The 23744-nt window shown below is 43.2% G+C and overlaps 1 protein-coding gene across 4 annotated transcripts in view; it reads right to left on the reverse strand.

Moving 5' to 3' along the window:
• Window positions 1-23744, reverse strand: part of PKIA (cAMP-dependent protein kinase inhibitor alpha) — a 300663-nt gene that overhangs the window by 17617 nt on the left and 259302 nt on the right. For all 4 annotated transcript variants that reach the window (XM_085605387.1, XM_085605388.1, XM_085605384.1 and 1 more), the window contains exon 2: window positions 22659-22836. In XM_085605387.1, coding sequence (XP_085461513.1) covers window positions 22659-22809 — 151 coding nt within the window. In that variant the 5' untranslated portion in view covers window positions 22810-22836. The remainder of the gene's footprint in view (window positions 1-22658; window positions 22837-23744) is intronic.

Genomic DNA, 23744 nt, shown 5'->3' on the forward strand with positions numbered 1-23744 from the left:
GAGGTGTGAACGAGCTGTGAAATTCTTCCCAGGAGGCAATAGGCTGACCTGAAGGGGAGAGATGACTCTTCTCTGCTCAATAGATGATGTAGGATAGGTGCTATGGGCATTCTATTGATACCACAGTGTCACATTCTGACTGACAGGTCTGTTGAGACACAATTGACACTTTGGCACATTTAAAAGGGAGAGAACAGGATACCCGGACATTTGTTCTATGTAGAAAAGTCCTCCATTTTGTCCTGAGCACCCCCATTTGTTGAACTGATGCTGGTGGTTAGTGACTCTGAAAGTGCCCTGGGTTCTGCTAACCAGGCCCAGGGCCAGTGCTCTGTCCTTTAAAGGTACATAGTAATTGGTATAATTCTAATTGGCAAGGGCAACCTAGCCGTAAGTCCCTATTTTATGGTAAGGCGTGTAGGTGTAGAGGCACCAGTGGACTTAATGCATATACGTTTGCACTGCTGTGGTGTATGGTGCTATTTTAAATCCAGGCCTGCCTTGCAAGGTGGTTTTAAAATAAAACAATGTGCGAATTCTACTTTAGACTTAAAAGTACTTCCAAAGCCCCAAACTACATTTGTATAACTTGTAAGTCACCCCTAAGATGTGCCCCAAGAGTAGAGTGCATAGTTATATAAAGCAAGGACAATATAAAGAGGTTTTATATTCCCATGTAAGTAAAAACAGCCAAAGTCATTTCCCCCTATTTTAGTGCTGCTAGGCTAATAGGCTAACATCGGAAGACTTGAATTTTTTATTTTCCAGAGTTTTATATAGCGCAAACTTGACCCGAAGGTATTAGGTATCAGAGCACTCTACATAAGCCCCAGTTGCGTTACACAAGGGCCCAAACTTAATAAAGTCTAACTTTTGACTGGAGCTAGCCAGACATCTCATTCAAAGTATCAAAATAATGGTTACAATAAATCCAATAACTTGCCAATGTTGGATTTAATGTAACTAATGAAGGAAATTACTTTTAAAACTTACTATCCTGAAGTTAGCTAAAACAGCCCTGTAGCAGCCTCTTCTGATTGGTCAGCCTTTGGCAGCCTGAGACAAGCTGTTCCCTGAGTAGGTAACAATACAGCCATCTAGTGGGAGGAGATTTGCTTTCTGAAGAAGCCAGGGAGAGGAAGGGGTCTGTGGTGATAAGCTGGATTTCAAAGGCAGGGAAACAGATGACATAGGACCCAGACCAATTCCACTTCCTTTATAACCAGCCAGATTGGAAGCCCCCCTAATTAGATTAGTAGAGGGGCTGGAAGCGGAGTGTAGTCAGACGTTAGCCACACCTTTGGGTTGGGTCACACGGACACACAGACCAAGAGAGATTTTCTCCATTTTGATTTTTGGAGAACAGTGCATTCAGGGTCAAAAACATGCAATACTTCACAGGAAGGGGTCATAGTATAGGGAGGTAACTAGGTCAGCCTAGAATAGAGGATAACTATGGGAGAGCTGCAGGAGCTCCTCAGAACACTACCTGTAACATCAGAAGAAGAAGGACTGCTCTGCTGGACCCTTGGACTGCACCACAGAAGGCTTGCACTCAGAAAGACTGCACCTGCTGCACTCATAAGGCTCCACAAAGGAAAAGGCTTGGGCTGATCAGCAACAGGTATAACAGAGCTGGAAAAAGTCACCTGCAGAGCTGGAGAGGATCACCCCAGCTGACCAGTTGCAACTAGATTTTTTCTGGATTGTGCAGGTGCATTGTGGGGAATTGAGTCCTATCCACCAAGAGGCAATCCAGCATATCTGAGCCCTTTGCTGGAGCTACTGGATCCTTATTTTCTCCAAAAGAACTCAGAACCAACCAGATCTCAATGTTTGGAAACTTTCTGCCATGTTTTGCAGAAAAGCTCCAGGAGGAGACCGGATCGATGTCGAGAGTCAAGCCGCTTTCGTCGACTCCTTGACCACGCTGGTTTGTCCTGCTGAAACCTCCGAAGCCCTTCGACGTTGAGGACAAATATTTCCATAGGCTCACTGAGGCATTGTGCTGCAGCAGGCTGCTGTGGTTGAATCAAACTTTGGATCAGAGAAGCCCAAAGATCCCCCGCTGAGCCCATGAGGAGAGAAAGCTCAAAGAAAAAGACTAAGGGGCAGATTACGATGTTGTTAGGAATCTGTCCCGAACAAATCGGTTTTGGACTTGTTTCCTCCTGAATCATGTCCTGATAGTCTGGACGACCGATTATGATGCTTCCCAACATCGCTCGGTCAGACTCGCATTGATTCCAATGGGAGCCTGTGTTCTGACCGAGAACACAGGCTCCTATTGGAAAAAGGGGTGGTTGGGAAAAACCTTGCACCCTGTGGCGGGCACCCCATGGTGCCTGCCACATTGTGCATGGTTGAGAAGAGGGGTCCTTTGGGTACCTCCATGGGCCACATTCGGACACCTCCGAGTGAAGGGGGACCTGCAACAGGCCTCCAAAGACAGATTCCGAAAGCCGCTTCGTCTCAGGCAAACCGAGTCGGAATGGGTATTCGAATCGGTCATCGTCATCGCTTGCCTGGAAACTGTGTCCATTGACCTGAACGATTCGGCTCCGAAAGACTCGGACTGACCCACTGCCTTTCGAAACCGATTCAGACTGCTCATACAGTTTCTGGACATCATAATCAGTCGTTGGGAATACTGTACAATTCGGCATAAAACAAGTGTTTCGAATCGGATTCGGCAATACTGAATCCTATCCAGAGCCATTCCTAACAACATGGCAATCGGCCCCTAAGTATGAATTTAAACCTTTGACCAGGACCTAGCACACAGCTTATCCGTCCTGCTTTCCATCACGGTCAGTCTAAATCTTTGACTCTGTCCCGGTCCAGCGCGACCAGATAACTGTGAGTGGTGCTTTTAGCGTTTTGAAACTAGAATAGCACAAATGTTTATTTAATCTTTAAAAATGCATATCTCTGATTCTCTACTTGAATTCTTTTCATTTTGGTGTTGTTTTAAAGATATTCTCTATTTTTATTAATTGGTGTTGGATTTGTATTGTGTTGTGTCTTTTAGTTATATACTGTTTTGGTGATATTAAATTCTTTACACATAACTGTCTCCTAAGATAAGCCTCACTTCTTGCTTGCTAAGCTACCAGGGGTTGAGCAAGGATTAATTATTTAAACCTGACTGGACCTATTAGCGATTGTGGTATTATTACTAGCTGAAGGTGAATACCCCCACCTACTAATAATCCACTTACCTACATTGTGTCTTTCCTGTCTGGTTGCTGAACGACTCTGGTTTTGTCTTACCAGACCACTGTCTCTGTGTTTGTTGTGTTCTGTGCCTGATACAAACTGGATTTTAGTTTTAAATGTGGGTGGACTCTAGTGGCTACCATGCTGCACTCCAACACACCTACAACCCTCCAAGCCCAAGTTTAGAGTGGCCAAAGACTTTTGTCATCTTCAAAATGCTGGTAAGCATGACATTTAGGGTCTGTGCTCAGTAAGGCAAACAGGGACTACAAAAAAGTGGGTAGGATTGCCCCTAGGAACCTTTACTCCATTTGTTAGGGAGTACCCATTGACCACTCCCACCCACTAGCTAGTGCAAGGCATGAATGTGACACCCCCAAGGACGAGTAACACTGTGCATGTTAGAAGGGCCTTAAGTACCTCCAGTACCACCACTATGTCATCCGCCATTGTACACTGATGCTCCAGATAGGTATACTGGTAGTGGGAATATGCTCAATGTGCAGGGAACAGGCGCAACAAGCAACAATCACGCCAACGCGCGCTGGCAAATCGAGGTGCTCCACTCCAAGTTCTGCTCCCTCTATTCCCCCTTTGTTACCACAACCACAGCTTACATTGGTTATACAGGCGGCTTCGGGTTCCTGGTGTTGCTACCGGGAAAATGATATTCATGTATACTACCCATGAAGACTGGGCACTATAAGGAAACGCTGCTTTATAATGATCTACTTGGAGCTATTGTGTCTATATGAATATGGTATATGGGATTGACATACTACTCTTGCCCAAATGTGTCTAACAGGTATTGCCTAAGAACTATGCATGCAGTATATGTAATGCTGATGGTAGTTGTTACTGTTGTAATAAAACAAAATCAATAAAAGAGATAAAAAAATAATAATAATGTGACACCCCCAAGGGATCCCATTAGAACACTTTCTGGAGCTGCTGGACAACAAAAGAGGACTGGACCTGCTCTCCGTGACTTATGAGGAACTCTGAAGGTCTGGACCTGCTCCCCCTTGTTCCCAAGACAAAGAAGTGGACTCTCCAAGAGTCAGTTGGTTTACCTTGGGTGTAGCTATATGGACATAAAAAGATGCAGGAGACCTTTTTCCAATACCTCCCAGCTAAGTAGTGGCAACTGGAATTTGGACTGGGCTTTGCTGGTAGCCTCTGCCTGCAACCCTGAAATGTACTCCTGTTCTTGCTTGGGCGGAGTGTGACATTTGGTAACAAAATATATTTTACCAGTGTTCCTCCAGTTTTTACTTTTTAGACTTTGATCTCTGCAGTAGTATGTCTGCCCCTAACTGAGCCTCAGCAACTTGTGCTAAGATACAATTTTGCTCCATATTGTCTCCCAGTTCACCTCCTAGTACACTGAGACTGATGTTATACTGTGTAAGGCCACCAGGTTACAGCTGAGGGATAGTAAATGTTAATAAATAGCAATAGGCAAGGTTGATAAACTGTTAGGCTCTAACAAGTAACAACCATAATAATAATAGGATTTCTACTAAGTCAGAAGTCCCATTAGCCACCTAGCATACATATCACAGTTGATCCCAATAGTACGAATTTCCGTATTCAGACATACTAAAAAAGTTACATTCCCATGATCTATGGATATATTATATTGTTGTGGTTCTTCTCCTTAGTTGTAAACTAATTCCTATGTGTAAATTTCATTTGTTGTTGTGTAACTATTTCACATTTAAGATTTTCTAAGAAATGCATAATGATATTTTTTTTTGGGAGCATTTAGCATTTACTTCTATTTACAGAGAGAAATGTAGTATTTTGCCCACTCATTTTGATGCACAAGTTTGTCCCCAATGGTATTAAATAATTGTAAGATGTGTTTTGACTATCCTTTTAGCCTATACTTTTGCATTTATTTAAGGAGTTTTATATAGCGCGAACAAGACCCATCCGGGTATCAGAGCACTGTAAAAATAGCAAACCAAGTTAAACACTGAAAAAACAAACAATAAATAAATAAGAATAAGTGGTATCAACACACGCAAAAAAGAATAGCCAGAAACAATATATATACAATGAGAACAAAACAACTTAGAATACACAGGATACAGAGATGAATATAGGAAGGGTTGCCCGACTTAGTGAAATCAGGACACATGGACCCAATCAGTAACTCACGCTGAAGCAACAGCTTTTTAAATTCATGTTTGAAGGAGGTAGTCAAAGGATTAGATCTAGTTTCAGGAGGAATTGCATTTTGTATTCTTGGGTCAAGACTGGAAAAGGAGCAGTTATACGTTTTCTTTTTATTGAACTCCTCTGGCTTCAGCAATAGAGAGTTAGAGCTTCCCAGGGAGCGACTCTCTTCCGATAGTTTTAAGTTTTTTAGTCAAATAGACAGGAGTGTTGTGATGAAGAGCCTTATGGGTCATGCAGGCTATCTTAAACTGAATTCTGTCTTCGAACGGGAGCCATTTGAAATGTTTCAGGTCAGGTATGATGTGGTCGTATTAATGGATCCAATGATGAGCCTAGCAGCTGAGTTTAATGTGGCACTTATCGGAGCCAGTCTGGCTTTGGGTAGGCCTGGAAAAGTGGCACTCCCATAGTCTAGGTGGGAGATGATTAGGGATTGGACTGATAACTAAAAGCCATCTAGGGATAAAAAAGGTTTGATTTTTCTTAGAGTGTTCAAATGGAGATTAGGTCCTTTGGTAGTTGCACTGATGTGATCTTGCATATTCAGGTATTTGTCCAATAAAATGCCTAATGATCTAGTAGCATCTAGTACATGTGGGGTGCAGTTGAGTGCTGTAACCTGTTTGAGCCATTCATTTGTAGGAGTAGAGTGATTGTAGGGGACTAACAGGAGAATTTCCGAATTGACTGTTGTTATACCTGGGATCCCTGGTTGGCCGAGGTAGGCCAAATAGGGGCTCGCGTTTCCATGTCAGGGAAAGGAAGGTCACCTCCTGAGATAGCCCCCACTCACCCCCTTGGTAGCTTGGCACGAGCAGCCAGGCTTATCTTCAAAGCAAATGTGTAAAGTATTTGCAACCACGCTCACAACAACCCAATGATGACACCGCAAATAGACTCCACACGAGTTTTATAAAAATGTGTATACAGTTTATATAAAAAGATATATGATAAGACCACGCAATATGAATCCAACACATGAGTATGTGTAATATTTCTCCTGGCTGGTTGTTAGGCCAGCCAGCCCTTTTAAGTTCTGACGATATTAATGAGCACTTCTAAACATTCCACTGTAATCCTAATACCATGTTATGCAGTTTGTAATGCTAGAATCAGGCACTTTTGCAATGTAACAATAATGCAATGCGTAACGCAACAATCAGGCACTTTGTAATGTAAAAATAATGAAATGCGTAACGCAACGATCAGACACGTTGCAATGTAAGAATAATACAATGCGTAATACAACCATCAGGTATGTCGTTATGCAGAAATAAGGCAATGCGTAATACACTAATCAGGTAGTTTGTTATGCAGAAACAATGCAATGTGTCATACAACAATCAGGTAGTTCGTATGCAGACATAATGCCATGCGTCATATACTAATCAGGTAGTTAGTTATGCAGGAATAATGCAATGCGTAATACACTAATCAGGTACTCCGTTATGCAGAAATAAGATATTGCATAATACACTCCTGCACCGATCACTGTGCCTTAGGCGGTCTCACCGCCACTCCTTCTGACTCGCAGTCAGCCTCTGCCAACAGTTGCCCCCAACACGGGTATGATGTAACAAAAAGTGCAGCTCCACACTCCGCCCCAGTACTGCCACGCCCTTGGTAATACGGGCCGCGATACGAGCCGAAGCAGAGGATCGCGCTGCCGAACGAGAGAGAGGCCAAGAGTGTCTCCCTCCGAGCCCGCAGCCCGCCCCAGGAGTCGACACACGTTACCTGGGGGGAGCGAACTCACTCTCCTCTCCTCGTCCATTTGTGGAACAGGTTAATTAATAATCTGCTGGTGCAGGGTCACCACTTCGCCACGGGTTCATAACAAGTAAGGAGGAATCGACACTGGAGCGAAGTCAAACCATAGGTCATTTATTAAGCATTCATGAATGGGTCTCCAGCCGACAAGTTCCATCAAGATACCCAAGGAGAGAGCACACTGAATGATGGTTACATGGGTTTTTATAGTAAAGATCACAGACAAGGAACGCCCAGAGGTAAATAGAGATTTGGGAAGAACACACAAATGAGACAATCAGTAAGAATCAACAACCTTGGTGCCTTGTGTAACTGTCGCGTCCTAAGCTGCACAATAAGATAGGCTATCTGAGCAAACTTTATCTAAGGCTTTACCATTTTTTAACAAACACACGAAACCCACTGCGGACATCAGCTGTTCTTTTGTGCTGACTTTGCATGTTTACTCAGCCTACAATGTCTCAATCTAGATTATTTACCAATGTTGATGCAGGTGTGGTGTCAAGGATAGAGCCAGGCTGAAAACAGGACAGGGGTGAAAGTGGATGAAGCACAGCTTAATTAAAAAAAACAGATAATTCAGATTTGACATTTTAACACAGAGACTTGGGCCTCCGAAGCAATCTTTGTGAATTGGCAACGGTGGGCTCGGGCCGGCAGCTCAGCTCCTCCGGGGCTGCTGGTCCGGGCCGCTACTGCTACAGTGCTCTCAGGCTGCCACACGGCACACACACATAGCGTCGCTGAGACTCACTTGAGCTTCGGGTGCACTATCACCGGGCACTCCACACGAAGGTCTCGGGCTGCACGAAGAACACACGCACAGCGTCACTGAGACTCACTTTAACTCCGAGTGCATGTTAACAAGACAATCCTCACGAAGGTCTCACGCTGCACAAAGCACACACACACAGCGCCGATGAGACTCACTTGGACTCCGGGTGCACGATAACAAGGCAATCCTCATGAGGGTCTCAAGCTGCACAAAGCACACACACACACAGCGCCGCTGAGACTCACTTGGATTCCGGGTGTGCACCATAACAAGGCAATCCTCACGAAGGTCTCACGCTGCACAAGGCACATGCACACAGCGTAGATGAGACTCACTTGGATTCCGGTGCACACGATAACTGGACAATCCTCATAAAGGGTTCAGGCTGCAAAAAGCACATGCACACAGCTTCGCTGATCCTCGTTTGGACTCCAGGTACCCACGATCACAGGGCACTTCTTATGAGGGTCTTAGGCTGCCACAAGCACATGCACACAGTGGCGCTGAGACTCTCCTGGAAACTTTTGTGTTCCTGAGTTTCCGCAACAGGGAGCCAGCTCAACTCTGGCCCTTGGGGATAAGTTACTTCAGGACACAGCACAGCCAAGTCCTTTCAAGCAGGGGGACACAGCACACAGCAAAGTCCCTTTAGAATTTCCTTGGTTAAAACAGAAAGCTGCAGGCCAGCCCCAGAACACACAGCAAGGGTCAGTCCATTCCTTCAGTCTCTTCAGGTGTTTCTTCCTTGGCAAAGGTTCCTCTTGACCATGAAGTAGCTCCAGTCTTGTTCAATCTTGATCAAGCCATTCTCCAAAGTTCAGGGACTTCAGCTCTCATAGTTATACCCCTCAATGGCTTTGAAGTCTTTGTGTTCAGGGGGCACTGACTCCTGTTCAAACCAGTTCTGGGTGCCTCCCTGCCAGTGACACCTTCTTCCTTTGATTAGTGGGGGTCTGGATTCTCAATCACTCAGCAGGAGATGGGACAATTGTTTTATAGCAGCAACCCAGGCCTCTTCACCTCTAGGGGCTACTCCTCCCCCTACACTCCAGATGCAGGTCAACCTGTTGCTGTCTCACCTCCTCCCCTGGGTCAAAACATCCCCCAGATCCTATCACTTTCAAATCCAGACAGTCAATCCACAACCAGGCAGAGACACACAGAAATGTTAGAGCACAAAAACCCAGCCACTTCTAAAAGAGTGGCTTCTAAACACACAGTGCAAAAACCACCTTCATAAAAAGATGTGTTATTACATTGTGAGTTCAGGCACACTAAACTTCACCTTTCCATCTTAAGCCTCTGGGAGGATAGGCTGGAAAACATATTACACAGCCTTCCCACTCTATCCCATGGGCAAGATGGCCTTTCAACAGTGAAAAACGAAATGGAGATTATTTCACTGTCAGGACATGGTACACACCTTAGTACATGTCCTACATTTCACATGCACTGCATCCAGCCCAGGGGGTACCCTGGACCTACCATAGGGGTGTCTGATGTGCATAGAAAGGGAAGGGTACGGTCTGGCAAGTGGGTGCACTTGTCAGAACAACATGGCAGTTTAACAAACTGCGTGCAGGCACTGCAATGGCAGGCCTGAGTTCCCTTTTTAAGGCTACTTGAGTGGGTGGCACAATTAGTGCTGCAGGCCCACTAGTAGCATTTGCATTACCAGCCCTGGCACACATAGTGCACTTTACTAGGGACTTTACTAGTAAGGCAAACATACCAATCATTGACAACCAATTACTATTACACTTTACACAGGGAGCACTTGCACTTTGTCACTGATCAGCAGTGGCAAAGTGCCCAAAGCATCTTAGTTGGCAAAACCATGTCAGAAAAAAGGTCTAGGGGGAAAGCAAAACATTTAGGGAACTTTAGCCAAAAAGGGCCAAGTCCTACAACTGTGCTTAGCATAACGTGATTAAGAGTTTTGATATCTTCAGGTGAGGAAATTTTCAATTAGAATTGTATGTCTTCTGCCTCCATGTGGTACTGTGTATTTGAGTGTGTAAGAATTTCGGTAAATGGTTCAAAGAGCAAATTGAATAGCATGGGTGACACCAGTCAACACCAGAGTGATGTCAGACAGGGTTTGATTGACTTTGATTCGTTGAGATCTATTATGAAGGACTGAGGAAAAACAACTCAAGACAGGACCAGATAAACAATCCTCTTCTCCAAAACGTCTATCATGTTGTCATGTTTGACTATATCAAACGTGGAGGAGAGATCAAGGAGTTCATGTAGGCAGGTTTTGTTCTGATGAAGTAGTCTCAAGGTTCATCTACAATGTGTTACAGAGCTGTTTCCATGCTATGGCCTGTTCTGAAGACGGATTGGAAAAGGTCAAGGAGCTGTAACTGTACGATGTGGTTGCAGAGTTGTAAGTGTATGTATTTCTCTAGTAGGTTTGCTAGTGTCATACTGTTAGTAATAGGACAAAAATTGTTGCGGTCAGACAAGTCGACGTCTAGGTTTTTTGGGATTGGGGTAACTTTTCATATCTTTAGAAAATCATGTATTGTACAGTGGGAGAGAGATGCACTGATAATCCTAGACCAAAGTGGGAGTATGGAGGCTCTAAGCACTTTGATGAGTTTGGCGGGTATAGGATCCTTGAAGTGGTTGAGGGATTAATTGCTATTAATGTTTTGAGTCTCTCAGCTTCTTCAAGAAGTTTGAAGTTAGTCTATGCAGCACTATTTTTTGTAGTCACATCAGCGACAGGTGACCGCATCCTCGGAGGCTTAGGGAGGGATTGAATACGGGCCTGGACTAGTGGATATTGATAGGAAAAAAATAGATCTGAATCAATCTTCCTTATTTTTTCAGTGAAATGAGCGGAGAAATCTTCTCAACTTGGAAATATCAAATCAGGTGTTGGTTAGATCTAATGCTAGCCTGTTGTTTGATGATTTCAAAAAGCTTTTTGGGTCTATTTTTTGCGTTGTCCAGTTTTGTCCTAAATTAGTTTGCTTTAGAGCTATGTGTGAGCTTGTTATAATAATGTTTTATTGACCTCAGGTGCTGGGGTGTGTTGTAAAAAGGAGAGGTTCTCCATGCTCTATCGGCAAGTCTTAATTTCTGCCTGACCTCAATAAGGTCTCCGCCGAACCAGGGCTTGGAGTGTCTACTAGGTAGTCTTTGAGGCTGCTTCGGAGTAATTGTATCAAGTATGTCTGACAGGGAATGAATGTAGTGATCAGTGAGGTCATTCACATTTGTCATGTTGAGGGTGGAGGAAGGAGATTCTTGTTCATGAAGTTAGATCAGAGATGTGGATTTTTCTAAAGACTGAACCATTGTTTTGTTTTGCAAGGTTGAACATTGTCTAATCAGTACATTGGCCAAGATGAAGAAGGATACTTGATAGTGATCGGCCCAGTCACATGGTGATATGGCTTCTACTTGTATGACATTTTTCTTGGCAATGATTAGATCAAGGGTGGATTCTCTATTATGAGTTGGGCTATTACAAGATTGGGTAAGATTGAGTTCAGTAAGGAAGGACTTGAAGGTGTTCAGTAAGGCATCATTTGAGCATTTTCAGTGAATGTTGAAATCCTCAGAGAAGATCTGGTTAGTGGGTTGGTCTGTGTTAGAAGAGATGATCTCCATTAATTGTTCAATTAATAGGTAGGTTATTTCCCGGGGGTGGTAAATCGTGTGGAGTTTGCATGACATTTGTCATTGTTCCAAATTTTGATGGCAAAATATTCACAGGAATATATTGGAGGCCTGCTTTTGGGTGAGCATAGTGTGTTAGATGTATGCAATACCTCCTCCACTTTTCGGATCTATCTACTCTGATGATGTCATAATTGGTAGGCACAAGAATGTCCAGAATGGTTGAGGAGGTGTCATTGAGCCACGTTTCTTTTAAGATCAGGGGGCCAAGGTCTTGTCCGAGAATGAGATCTGTGATGTCAGCAGCGTGTTTTACCACAGATCTGCAGTTAAGGAGCATAGATTTGATATGTGATTTGGTTACTACCGCCTCTTTGTGACTTATTGGGACCTGTAGTAAATTATGCTTGTTTACAGTTCAAAAGTTGAGTCTGGGTTATTTTAATGGGTTGGAGGGAATAGTTTTGATATTGACCAGCGAGAGTAAAGAGTCTATTTGTGTGGTGTTATATGACAGCAAAAGAGAATGAAAGTCAGCATCAGATAGAAGATTGGTAACCCTCTGGAGTCTAGAGTGGAAACTGGGAAGGGGTCTTGATTGCAAGTGGAAGATGGGAGGGTTCTTTGTGGTCAAAAACCTCAAGCAAGGAGTGTCTATCAATTGAGGGAGGATTTGGTTGTTTAGTGACTAGGGATGTGTAAGTTTCAGCAGTCTGGCTGGGATTCCAAAGCTTCTCCAGCTTCAGGGTTATGTTTATAGGGTTCTGTTGGTCACAGTTAACTAGCTGAAGTTCATGTTTGAGATTGGTGAGCTTGTCCTTAAGGGAAGGACTGTCTACAAAACAATTGGGAGTGTAGGATAGGCTGCGGTCCTAGACTGGAGAAAGAGGGTTAGAGGGAAATAAAGTAGTGGTAATGTTAGGCAGAGGAGTAGAAAGAAGACTCAAATCAATGGCATCTGCGGGTGTTTTATGTGGTCGGTCGGGCACTGTTGGTGGGATGGGGGACGTAGTGCTTGAGTTGGGCGTTACTTGGACAACAAATGGTTTAGTAGATGGAGTTCATTTGCTGGAAAGAGGGCGATTGTTAAATCCGCAATTCGTCATGTTGCTGTGGTTAATGATTCTCGAGCAGAGGGCATAATTTCCAATTCTCTCTTGAACTGGAAGAGGAGGTGGGACAGAAACATGGATTTCAAGAAAGAGGCAGGAGACACCATTTGGAAAACCTGGATTAGAACCAGCACTACGGTTCCATCGTTGGAAATAGGGAAGTAGTCTCTCTGAGGTATAGATGATGAGTTAACATTGGGAGTGGATGAAGTAGGTGTTGCAATTGATGTACGGGAGAAGAAAACTTGATTTAGAGGGGATCATGCTTGATTCTCTATTTTTGTTCCTTATCAAGGTTTCGTCAAAGCATTCAAGATTGCAGTCAACAGATTGTATAAGAATGTTCCCATTGTTATATAGGGATATGGTTACTTCGGCATTGAAAACAGGTGAATTGAATACCGTGCAATGTTTTCTTAGTAGTGCCTAGTGGAGCCTTTATGAAGTATAGTGGGATTAAATACCAATCCAAGATGGCTGGCCAATCAGAGATGCTATTTTGTAATTGTATGAGTGAAGTCCTTCTGAGCTTTCTATGATAGGGACTGCCAACAGTCCTTTCTATATTTTACTGCACGAGAAAGGGTTGCCATTTTAGGAAGGGGTCATTCTTATGTGGGAAGGAGAAAGGATCACCAAAATTGAGGGTACAATAAGACAGCAAGACACCAAACAGTAACCATTTGCAATGGAGCGCACACTGCTAGCTCCTCCTCCGGGTTGCCCCATGGGAAGCTGGTACATGAAGTTCCTGAGTGGTTCACCCCAGTGGGTGCAAGTAAGTACTTGTTAAACAGATGATCTCTAGACCCGATACATGTCCCGGGTTTTAAAATATCGCCCGAGACATGGCTCGGGTTTCGGGATAACTTCCCTCCTCAGTAGAGAAAATAGTTAGGGGTGGAAGAGAGGGCCGCCAAGCAACCGTCAAGGGCCTCAGTGCCCGCACAGGCACGCAGGTGCGTCGTCCAGGAGCTCGTCAGCTCAAAGCTGAAGAGAGCCATTTATATAAACATTCGCAATGGAGCGCACACCGCTAGCTCCTCCTCCGGGTTGCCCCATGGGAAGCTGGTACATGAAGTTCTCTTCCACCCCTAACTATTTTCTCTACTGAGGAGGGAAGTTATCCCGAAACCCGAGCCATGTCTCGGGCGATATTTTAAAACCCGGGGCACTGAGGCCCTTGACAGTTGCTACACGCAGCCAGCGATAATTATCGCTGCCGCTTGATGATATGCCCCCACGTTTGACAGCTCTGCATAGGCAAGAATTATGCTTTCTTCTTGCACTAGCACAGATGTGATTGAGGAACCACCCATCTAGGTATGTAGATGAAAGTTACCTTAATCGATGCGGAGACAAGTCAAAGCAGGGAACAAATGACAAGCCTCAGAAAGGTTACCCACTGGTTCAATGCCACTAAAGACACATTGCTCTTGTTGTTGGTTATTGTTAAACAATTAACTGCATTCTGGGATTTGGAATCACAGTTCACTTCATTTGAACTAACACATTTGAAAACAGGGATTAAAAAAACGAAAAGGCCAGGGTTAGAGCATTGCATCCTTAGTTACTTGGAGTCATGGAGTGCCTGGTATCAACCTGTGCTCAGGCCTACAGACACTGTATACATTTGAAACTGCCTGAAGCTGACTGGCTGTTCCCAAATTTGGCCATATCGGCTGCCTTCTCAGAGGATATTTTGAAATCCACTGATGCTGTTGTTTGGTGCACCAACTACAGACCTCGGGCAGGCTTCAGGCTCTCTCTCACTAAGGCCTTTGCAAATAAACAGGCTTGTGGAAGGGACTAAACTGAAGCATGTGTACATGAGAATGACATCACTCAACCACATCACCAGGTTTACCGGTGTACATACTGACTATCGAACCCAGAATATCGATGACATAATATCTAAAGAAAACTATTGCCAGCTAAGACTACATTTTCTATACATAACTCCACATATATGTACCTACGTGATACATAGGTCTCTATGGTATGTAGATGTGGAGTTAGGAATATTAAATAAAACTTTCTGATATGCACTTACCTTTCAAAATTTTGTCACTCACATTTCTGTCCTCAATATTCCTTTACCACAATATTGTTGGTGTCAATATCAAGAAGTACAGCATCATCACTGTAGCCCAATTGGCAGAGAGCTACAGCTGATGAAGCCTCAGTCTCCAGTACTTCCCTTTTTGGCTCCATCCATGGCTGTGCTGCCAATATGCTCAAAGAGATAGAGTTGGAGCATGGCAGTACTTTTTAGAAAGTCCAAAATATAAAATGGGAAAGAATTTCTGGCTCACAGACCCGCTTGATGCCCATTATCTTTCCAGATCCACAATCAAGGTAGTAATCCAACAATTCTAAATTCTAAATGACAATGTTGTCTTGTTTTGCGGACAGCAAGGCTTCTTGGTCATGTTCTGTCCTCCCCTACATGGGAATGGAAACCTATCCACGGTTGAGCTGCTAGATATGCCTCTTACCAGTATAGTCATGTGCAGCATGGAGATGCTTTTTAAATATTTTCTCTGGGGAGAAGTTTCAACATCTGCTGGTGTCCCTAGCCAGTTAAGAATTAGTCAATAAGGGATTTGAGGATCCAGTATCTAATGTCCCCCGCCCCCACAAAGCAGTTACACATCATGTATTCACACCATGATACTTGAAAAAGGAATATTCTACTTTTTTTTTAACAAACCATTACTTTATACCAACCGGTTGAGTAAGTGGGTATGGAGAATTTACCAAGCGTGGAAAAGCCATATATTGATTTGTATTATCTAAATGCAATAATGGATATAGTATCCTACGCCCGGCTATTTGCCACTACCACACATTATAGGCTCTTTTACTATTTACAATATACCCCTTTAAAACCTATGCACCCAATATATTATTTAATATAAATGTATATTTTTCATTACATTGCATCTGATTCTCTTCCTTCAGCAGCCCTGCTTTCCTTTTTGTTTCCTTTTCCTCTATCTCTACACACTATTGTATAATGAATAGTAGTTTAGCTAAGAATAAGAATGTGTAAAAGGTAAGTTTAGTACTTCTGGTATTAGAGTATAATTATGAATACTTTTTACATGAACTTGCCTTCCACTTCTGAGCTTTCATTATTGAACATTTCTATAATTAACTATATTAAAAATCTAAAAATATATATGAACACCTGCTTCCATGTTATAAGGCTTTCTAATCTTTCCTTATATATTTTGCTGCCGTAACAATAATATGAAAAATATTTTTCATAATGTCATGTTTGTCAGCAATATCACAGCTGTGTTCTAAATTGTCAGAACCTACCGGCTTTCTGGGGCGAGGCAAGATGGCTAGAGTAGCCGCCGATTCTGCGCAGCTCCGCCGGTCCGATCCTCAAAAGATGTCTGAAGCCCCTGATATGCTACCATAAATCACCATAGAATACCCGATAAAGCCTGATATATGGATCAGCTTCATTACCTGCAAATCGTTGGTGACACTCGTTGGGCAAAATGAACGGGTTGAACTCCATGCAGCGGTGAAGCGTTCTCCCTGGTCATCGGCGGTATCGGCTCGTTCTGCTCCTGGATCTTCAACTCTTGATGAGCTGCAGCGGGATTCCCCTGTGACGCGCTCCCTGGTGAGGATACTATCGGCTATCCACAGAGTCCTGCAGACCTTGAGGGAATAAACTTTGACACACAGGAGCTGCAGCGGCCCCAGGTCCGTAGTCTGGGTGCGGAAGATACATTGTTTCCAGGACTCAGAAGTCAGACAAGTAAGGATGGCGGGGGGTGAAACCGCTTAAAGGCAGAAGTGTACATTTGACAGCCCCCACGGGTAATGATTTATTGCAGCCTAACCCCGCAATATCTGAAAATCACCAAAAAACGTCCTGATACGCGTGGGGCAAAAAACAGGGAGCAGATTGAAAAATCTGATTCTGTAGACAAAAATGACATGAACTGTCAAACAGAAAAAAACACAAATGAAAATCCCAAAAGCCACTGATATTGGCCAAGCCGCTCACAATGCTAACATTGGCCAGCCACTTATCTACAACATATTTGGCCCGATTGACGGAAAAACGCATAGTGTGTTGACGGTCGAAGCGGCTGGGGGAGGGGGCCAGAATGAACAAACTGTTGCTATTAATGCTGTTGTTTCCCCCGAAGCCACATTTGAGATACCTAATGTCCCTATTTTACAGTCAACCCCTGCTACCAGCTTCGAAATGACTCACAAAGAGACTAGTCTTAAACCTCCTACCTCTTGCTCCCCAGATGACCCACAAAACCCCGAAGCTAGCGCTGCTGGGGAATCTGGAACAATAAACAAGGATCTTGCTATCTCCAGTGAAATCAAAGAAAATGAAAAGACTCATGGCCCCCCGCCAAAAACACTGGATAACATGGAAATTTTTTATTCATTAACGGATAAATCTGAAATCTCAGACGTAAGCGTAGCTGCTTCCAGCGAAGAAGGGAGTCATAACTGGAACACCAGCACAGACTCAGAACTGTCCATGAAAGCCTGTGCACAAAAAAAATCCTTGAGGAAAAAGGCTAATCAGCACAAGAGGTGTGAGACCCCCGATCGAGGTAGCACGGCGGATCTCAGATGGGACTACTCTGCCTCACAATTATCAACTCGGTCCGACCCAACGATGTGCTCAGTGGGCAACCGCACTTTTACAGGAAGTGCAGGGGATGGAGTCGCCGATATCAAGAGTGAACCTACTCTTGCAGTAGTGCTACAGTCAATTAAGAGCTTTCAAGAGGAGGTCAAACTAGACAACCGAAGGTCACGCCTCGCCATGCAAAAATTACAAGGCACTGTAAGGAAAGAACGTGTGTTGAAATTGCAGACAGAATGGCCTCAGTCAAAGTACGTACTGAAAATCTTGAGAAGGATGTCGCCACTTTGAAGACGCAAGGAGATGAACATGTTGGCATAGTTAAAGATCTAATGCTGAAAGTTGAGGAGCAGGAGAACAGATTACGATGCAATAACCTATGCGTTCTTGGTATTCCCGAGGGAGTGGAAGGGAACGATCCCAGGACTTTTATTATCACGCTCCTTAAGGGAGCCTTCCCGGAACTACACTCTTGGGACTGGGACAAGGAGATACAACGTGCTCATCGTTTCCTACTAACACCATCCAAACGTCCTACCTCTTCTTCGCAATACTCACGAGCAATGTTACTATACTTTGGGAATTTCCCCCTGCGTCAGCTACTCTATGATCTAGCAAGGCCAACAAACAAGAAAGAATTTAATTGTATCACCTTCTTCACCAGGCCTGACTTCGCCCATGCCACTGTTGAACGTAGATGGAGGCTGAGACAGCTTTTTGCTCCTTTTCAACTACTTGGTGCGGGGCTGTTTATCTACAGAATCCAGCCCGCCTAAAAGTCATATTCAAATGGACTACGCAAAGCTTCATATCTGAAATTCAGGCCCAGGCTTACTTACGAGAGATTACTGATCGAAGAGGAGATAAAAACTAAGGACTAAAGACTCAAGAACAATTTCTCAATGCATTAATGTAGAGTTCTTATACTGCTAATAGTTCCTGGCTCTATTATCCCATCCCTCCCCTTCTATCAATAGTTATCTATTTTGGTTGCTCTGATTAGCTTGGGGAGGAAATGAGGAGGGGAATTTATTTTGGTTTTGTGTTTGAATACTAGCAATAGCAATGACTACTGCATAGAAATAGCTAGTTAGTCAGGGCTATCTTACAGAGGAGGGATAGTGGAGGGTGGGTTTGGACCGGGGAGGGCGCAGGGTCACGACTGCTCAGATCCCCTTGTCCTGGCTCATGTAGTGCCAGGCAACCTCAGTGGTAGGTGGTGGGAGGGGGGTGGGTGCAGGTTCATGGGGGGGGAAGGGGTTGGCACCTTGGGTCTAGTTTTTTGGTTTTTGGTTTTTCTTTTCTTGGGCAAACTAGTTATTATTAATGAGTAAACTGCGTATAGCTACAATTAACATTTGCGGCCTTGACGATCGTAAAAAACTGCGGAATTCCACAGCAGGGCACCGTTTACTGAAGGCCGATGTTATCTGTGTGCAGGAAACGCATATCGAAAGAGCTCAGATGTATTTATTGGAAACACTTGGATACACATTGGTAGGGGCCACGACACAAAATTCAAGGACACGTGGGGTAGCAATCTTGACAGCTAATCGATCTGTTCAATTCACCCGAACGGTAGTTGATCAGAATGGGAGGTTGGTAATCACAGAATGTCGTAGAGACAATGGGGATCCACTCCCTATAAGTACTATTTATGGAAGCACCCTAGACGACACAGCAATATTCGATCATATAAATAAAGAATTAGCTGCCTGGCCAATACCCATAATTATCTGCAGAAATTTTAATATAAACTTGCCAGCCAATCAAAATTGGACATGATTGGATTTATAGTAGTCGGAAACCAGAGGTATTTAGAGCTTTGAGGAAACTTTGTCGCGAGCAGGCACTTTCAGATATCTGGAATTGGCTGCACCACACGGATCCTGGTTTTACATTTTATTAGTTTCCACACAATAGGCATGCAAGATTAGATTTTATATTAGCATCTCACACTAGTCTCCATGCTTGCTCAATTGAGAAAGCCCCACGTATATTGGCCGACCACAATCTTTTAGTAGTAGAACTCAAAGGGACAGTGTATAAAAACATGGGCATGACCAAGTGGAGCTTTGAACGATCTTTACTTTTTAACGAAGAATACTGTGAACATATGAGGATGTGGATCCCCCACTCTCTTAAAGAGAACATAGGGAGTGTAGGGGTCGAAGTGGTATGGGATACGCTGAAAGCAGGAATACGGGGGGAGACTTAGCTTTTCGCTATCTCTGAATAAGAAAAAGCGTTGCTTGCTAAATGATATGCAGGGTAGTTTGGCTGCTGCAGAAGAAGACTTGATTACAGTGCTCCAGAATGGGGGTGACTCAGCGGCAGCACTTGCAAAAGTGATGGTAGCCAAGTCATCATTTATGGAGGCAATAACAGAAAGAGCTGCAGACAGACTAGCAGTGTGGAGGGAGGAAGCATTTGAGTGTAGTGAGCAGGTCTGGCATCACCATGCAACTAGAGCTAGACAAAAAGCTACACGGAACATAATAGCAGAAATCAATGACCCTATGCGAGGGAGAACCACAGACCCAGAGGGAATCCGTAATGTGTTTTATTCATATTACTAAGACCTATATCATGAGGTCACACCTGGCCATTTGGGAGATGTTATGACATATCTTAATCAGATTCCAATGGAACAATTTTCCCAAGAGGATCAGCAACAATTTGCGGAACTCCCCCAATGGGTGGATATTTTTCTATATATTAACAGTCTCCCAAGTGGCAAGGCCACTGGCCTAGATAATATACCCCTAGAATTTTATAAGAAATTCTCGACCCAGCTGAAAGATTGTATGCTGCAACTATTTATGCATGTATTTAAGGGGGGAAGACCACCAGAATTCGGGACACAAGCCAAAATTATAGTTTTTCTTAAAAAACATAAAACACCGTTGGAACCCGGCTCCTATCGCCCTATAACTTTGATAAATGCCGATAGTAAGATTTATTCTAAAATCCTTACCACTTGCTTAGCCTTTGTAATTCATAAGGTAGTCTTGACCCGACAACATGGATTCATACCAGGGCGTGGCACGACAGACAATATTAGAAACGTAATTTCACTATTCGATGCCGCTAGCACTAATGTTGCTGGATGCTGAAAAGGCCTTAGACAGGGTCTCCTGGTCTTTCTTATGGGAGACCCTGGCAAGGGTCGGAATAGGCAAGGGACTTATACAGACATTTAAGATGATCTATTTCCAGCCCAGTGAAAGACTTTTTTTAAATGGTGTACTCACACGACGTTTAAAATAATGAGAGGCACCCGACAGGGTTGCCCGAGTTCGCTGCTTTTGTTTGCAATATATATAGATCCCTTTCTACGACAATTGGAAACCAACATGATTATTAGGCCTATCGTATCCCATGGCTGGGAAACTAAAGTTTTGGCATACGCCGACGATATTGCTCTAGCGACCCCTAATCCTGAAACAGCTATAGTCGAGATTGAGGCAGAGGCTGCGAGATTTGGGCAGCTTTCGTGGTATTCCCTCAACAGCACTAAAACCCAAATTATTTGCAATAATATCAGCTTGATAAATGACCCTAGACAGGTGGAAAAGGCAACATATCTTGGAGTTGATATTATGGCCAATGTAGATAACATTGTTGATGTTAATATTGATCCTTTGATTGCCAAAACAAAAATCGAACAAGTGAGATTATATAATCTTCACCTGTCGATTATTGGAAGATGTAATATAATCAAAATGCTTTTTTCCCTAAGTTTTTGTACTTTTTAAGGGCAATCCCGTTAGAATTCACCACTAATTGCTTGAAAAAAATTGAAGATTTATTTTCTCGCTTTATCTGGGCATATGAAAAGTCCAGAAGAGCATATAAATATTTATCTTTACCAAGAGAAAGGGGAGGATTGGCCCTACCAAATATAAGACTACAATTGTGCCACTACTTTATTATTTAATCTAACTCTTATACGTGATAAGCCAAGAGACAGCATTACAGAAGAAGTACCATCCCCTATAGAACTTATAATGAGCATTGACGCATAGTGTTGGGTCTGGAGATTTTTGAATGACAGCCATTATAAGAATGTCCGTTTTAAAACCTTGATAGGAGGGCATAGAATCATGAGATCAGTTCGAAAATTGTTATGTCTGGGTCGCCTCGATCACTGTACACCGATTTGTAATAACCCCAATCTGCAGGAAATTTTTAAAGATCCTATTATCAAAAGATGGCATGATGGCGGTTTGTCCAAGGTCGGTGATTTTTATTCTCTAACCGGTATAGTCTCTTTCGAAAATTTTAAAGAGCTGTATGAATTAGATCGGAGGAATTTCTACAAATACCTTCAAATCCAGGATTTTCTAAATAAGAAAGGTGGTGGCCCAATAGGCTTTGCCAATAACTATATAATAGATAATTTAAGAAACAGTAGACCGTTATCTATCGGAGCCGTGTATAACTTTTTCAATTCATCAATGCCGGATGACATGGAGGCACGAGCATTAAAATGGAAAGCAGAGATAGGAATTCCGGATAATCTATTTTTTTACTCAGTTGAGTTAGCATAGCAAATTTTAATTCCGGCCTGGCTTCAGGCTCAATATTATTAATCCTGTTTTTCACTTTACTACACCCCAAAAAAGATCGCTAAATGGGGGACTGGAAGAGGAACTCTATGTCCCTGGTGTGCATTATTTCAGACGGATCTAAATCACATCTTTGCTTCCTGTGACTCTCTAAGTAAATTGAAACAAGAGATCTCTAACTTTTTTAAGGAGGTGCTGGGGGTTGACTGTCTCCTTTCCCCGTCCTTGATTGGACTTGGGGTGGACCAGGAACTGCAAAGGAAGCCAGGAGAAAAATTTGTGTTTATTGGCATGGCGATATTTCGCTTATGCCTTGCTTCGGCTGGATCCAACCCCCCCTCCCTGGATTTCACCAATGGCTTTCTCGTTTACTGGGAAATTATAATTTTGAAAAAGCCATCTATAAAAAAGGGCATTGGGGTCTCGAACTAAAGGCTTAAGAATGTGGGCACCGCTGACCAGATGGCTTGAGAAGAATAGGTAAACTCCAAATGTCCAACTAATTTCTTCGTTTTATCCAAAAACTAAAGATAATTAAGTGAGTTCAACTCCTTGTGGGTGGGTTGGGAGGGAGGGGTGTGTCTCAATTCCGGGGGGGGGGGGAAATAAAATAGTGCATTATTTTCTTACTCTCTGCTTTTTACATTCTTGTTTGTTTTCCTGTTTCTCTGCCAATGAATTGTAATTATTGCATATATGATTGTAAATTATGCACCAATAAAAAAAAGAATATAAAAAAAAGAACCTACCGGCTTTATTTATGTCCAGTCCTGATAGCTTTTGAGCTAATTCACTGGCGTTTGCGCTCTCCGGCGAATCGAGGATGTCATGGAGGGCATTCCGGCGGCCTGTTCTTCCTGATGCAATGAAATCTGCATAGGTAGACTCCACATCACTCATTGCTACCAAGTATCCACATAGCAGTATCTAGGAGAAACAATAACATCAGGGTAAGTGAAAGATATCTAGATTAAAATATTCTTCATTTTCATCTTCATTGCCCGCCCCTTTCACACTAAGCATAGCATGAAAGGGTGCCTTATTCACAAGGCCTGTTAAGCCACGTTAAGTGGCATAACGCAGCCTTGTGAATAAGGCGAAGCCCCTATCGCCAGCCCAACGTCGAGAAAAGTGACATTGTGGTGGCGATAGGGGCTTGTAAATATGCCCTTCAGTGGCATTCTTCATTGCTGGAGTCCCACCCAGCTTGCAACAAATCCTGCTGTGGTAGGCTTATCATGAGTCCTTTTGTGAATGTATATATGTATAAGTCTGATTGTTGCATCAGGGATACTATTTCTTGAAGGTGTGGTTTTTGATCGTCTAATGGGGCCCTACAGTTAAAATTGTATCTTGTGGGACAACAGTTTTTTACTCATTGTCTCATTAGACAAGATTGAAATATGAGTGGCGGGTAGGGGATTAGGTACCTGTCTAGTTTCTATGATAAGGTCCACATGTTTCTGCCCCTTAAGAGCAAGCCCATCAGTCATAGGGCCACACGGCCAATCATTTTGTGCTGAGTAACTTCTAATTGTCTAATCAGTGATCTGTTTCATGTGGGTAAATAGAAGAGGAATGTAAAACGTGTATGCCAGGAAAGAACGGGATAACTCCTGCCTGAATGATTCTTTTAAATGGGGTTTAATCACAGAAAATGTAATAGTAATGATGTAGCGCCTAAAGGTTTTGAAATTTGTAGGGGTGCACCATATACACTATTAGTTGGCACCCGCATATAATCAATGTATACTTAGAGATGTCGTGCGAAATGTATTAAGAAATGTATCAGCTATATCGTAACATAGAAGCGTTAGAGATGTGAAACTATATTG

Source organism: Triturus cristatus, chromosome 5_1 (genome assembly GCF_964204655.1).
Source record: "Triturus cristatus chromosome 5_1, aTriCri1.1, whole genome shotgun sequence".
Classification (NCBI taxonomy): Eukaryota; Metazoa; Chordata; class Amphibia; order Caudata; family Salamandridae; genus Triturus; species Triturus cristatus.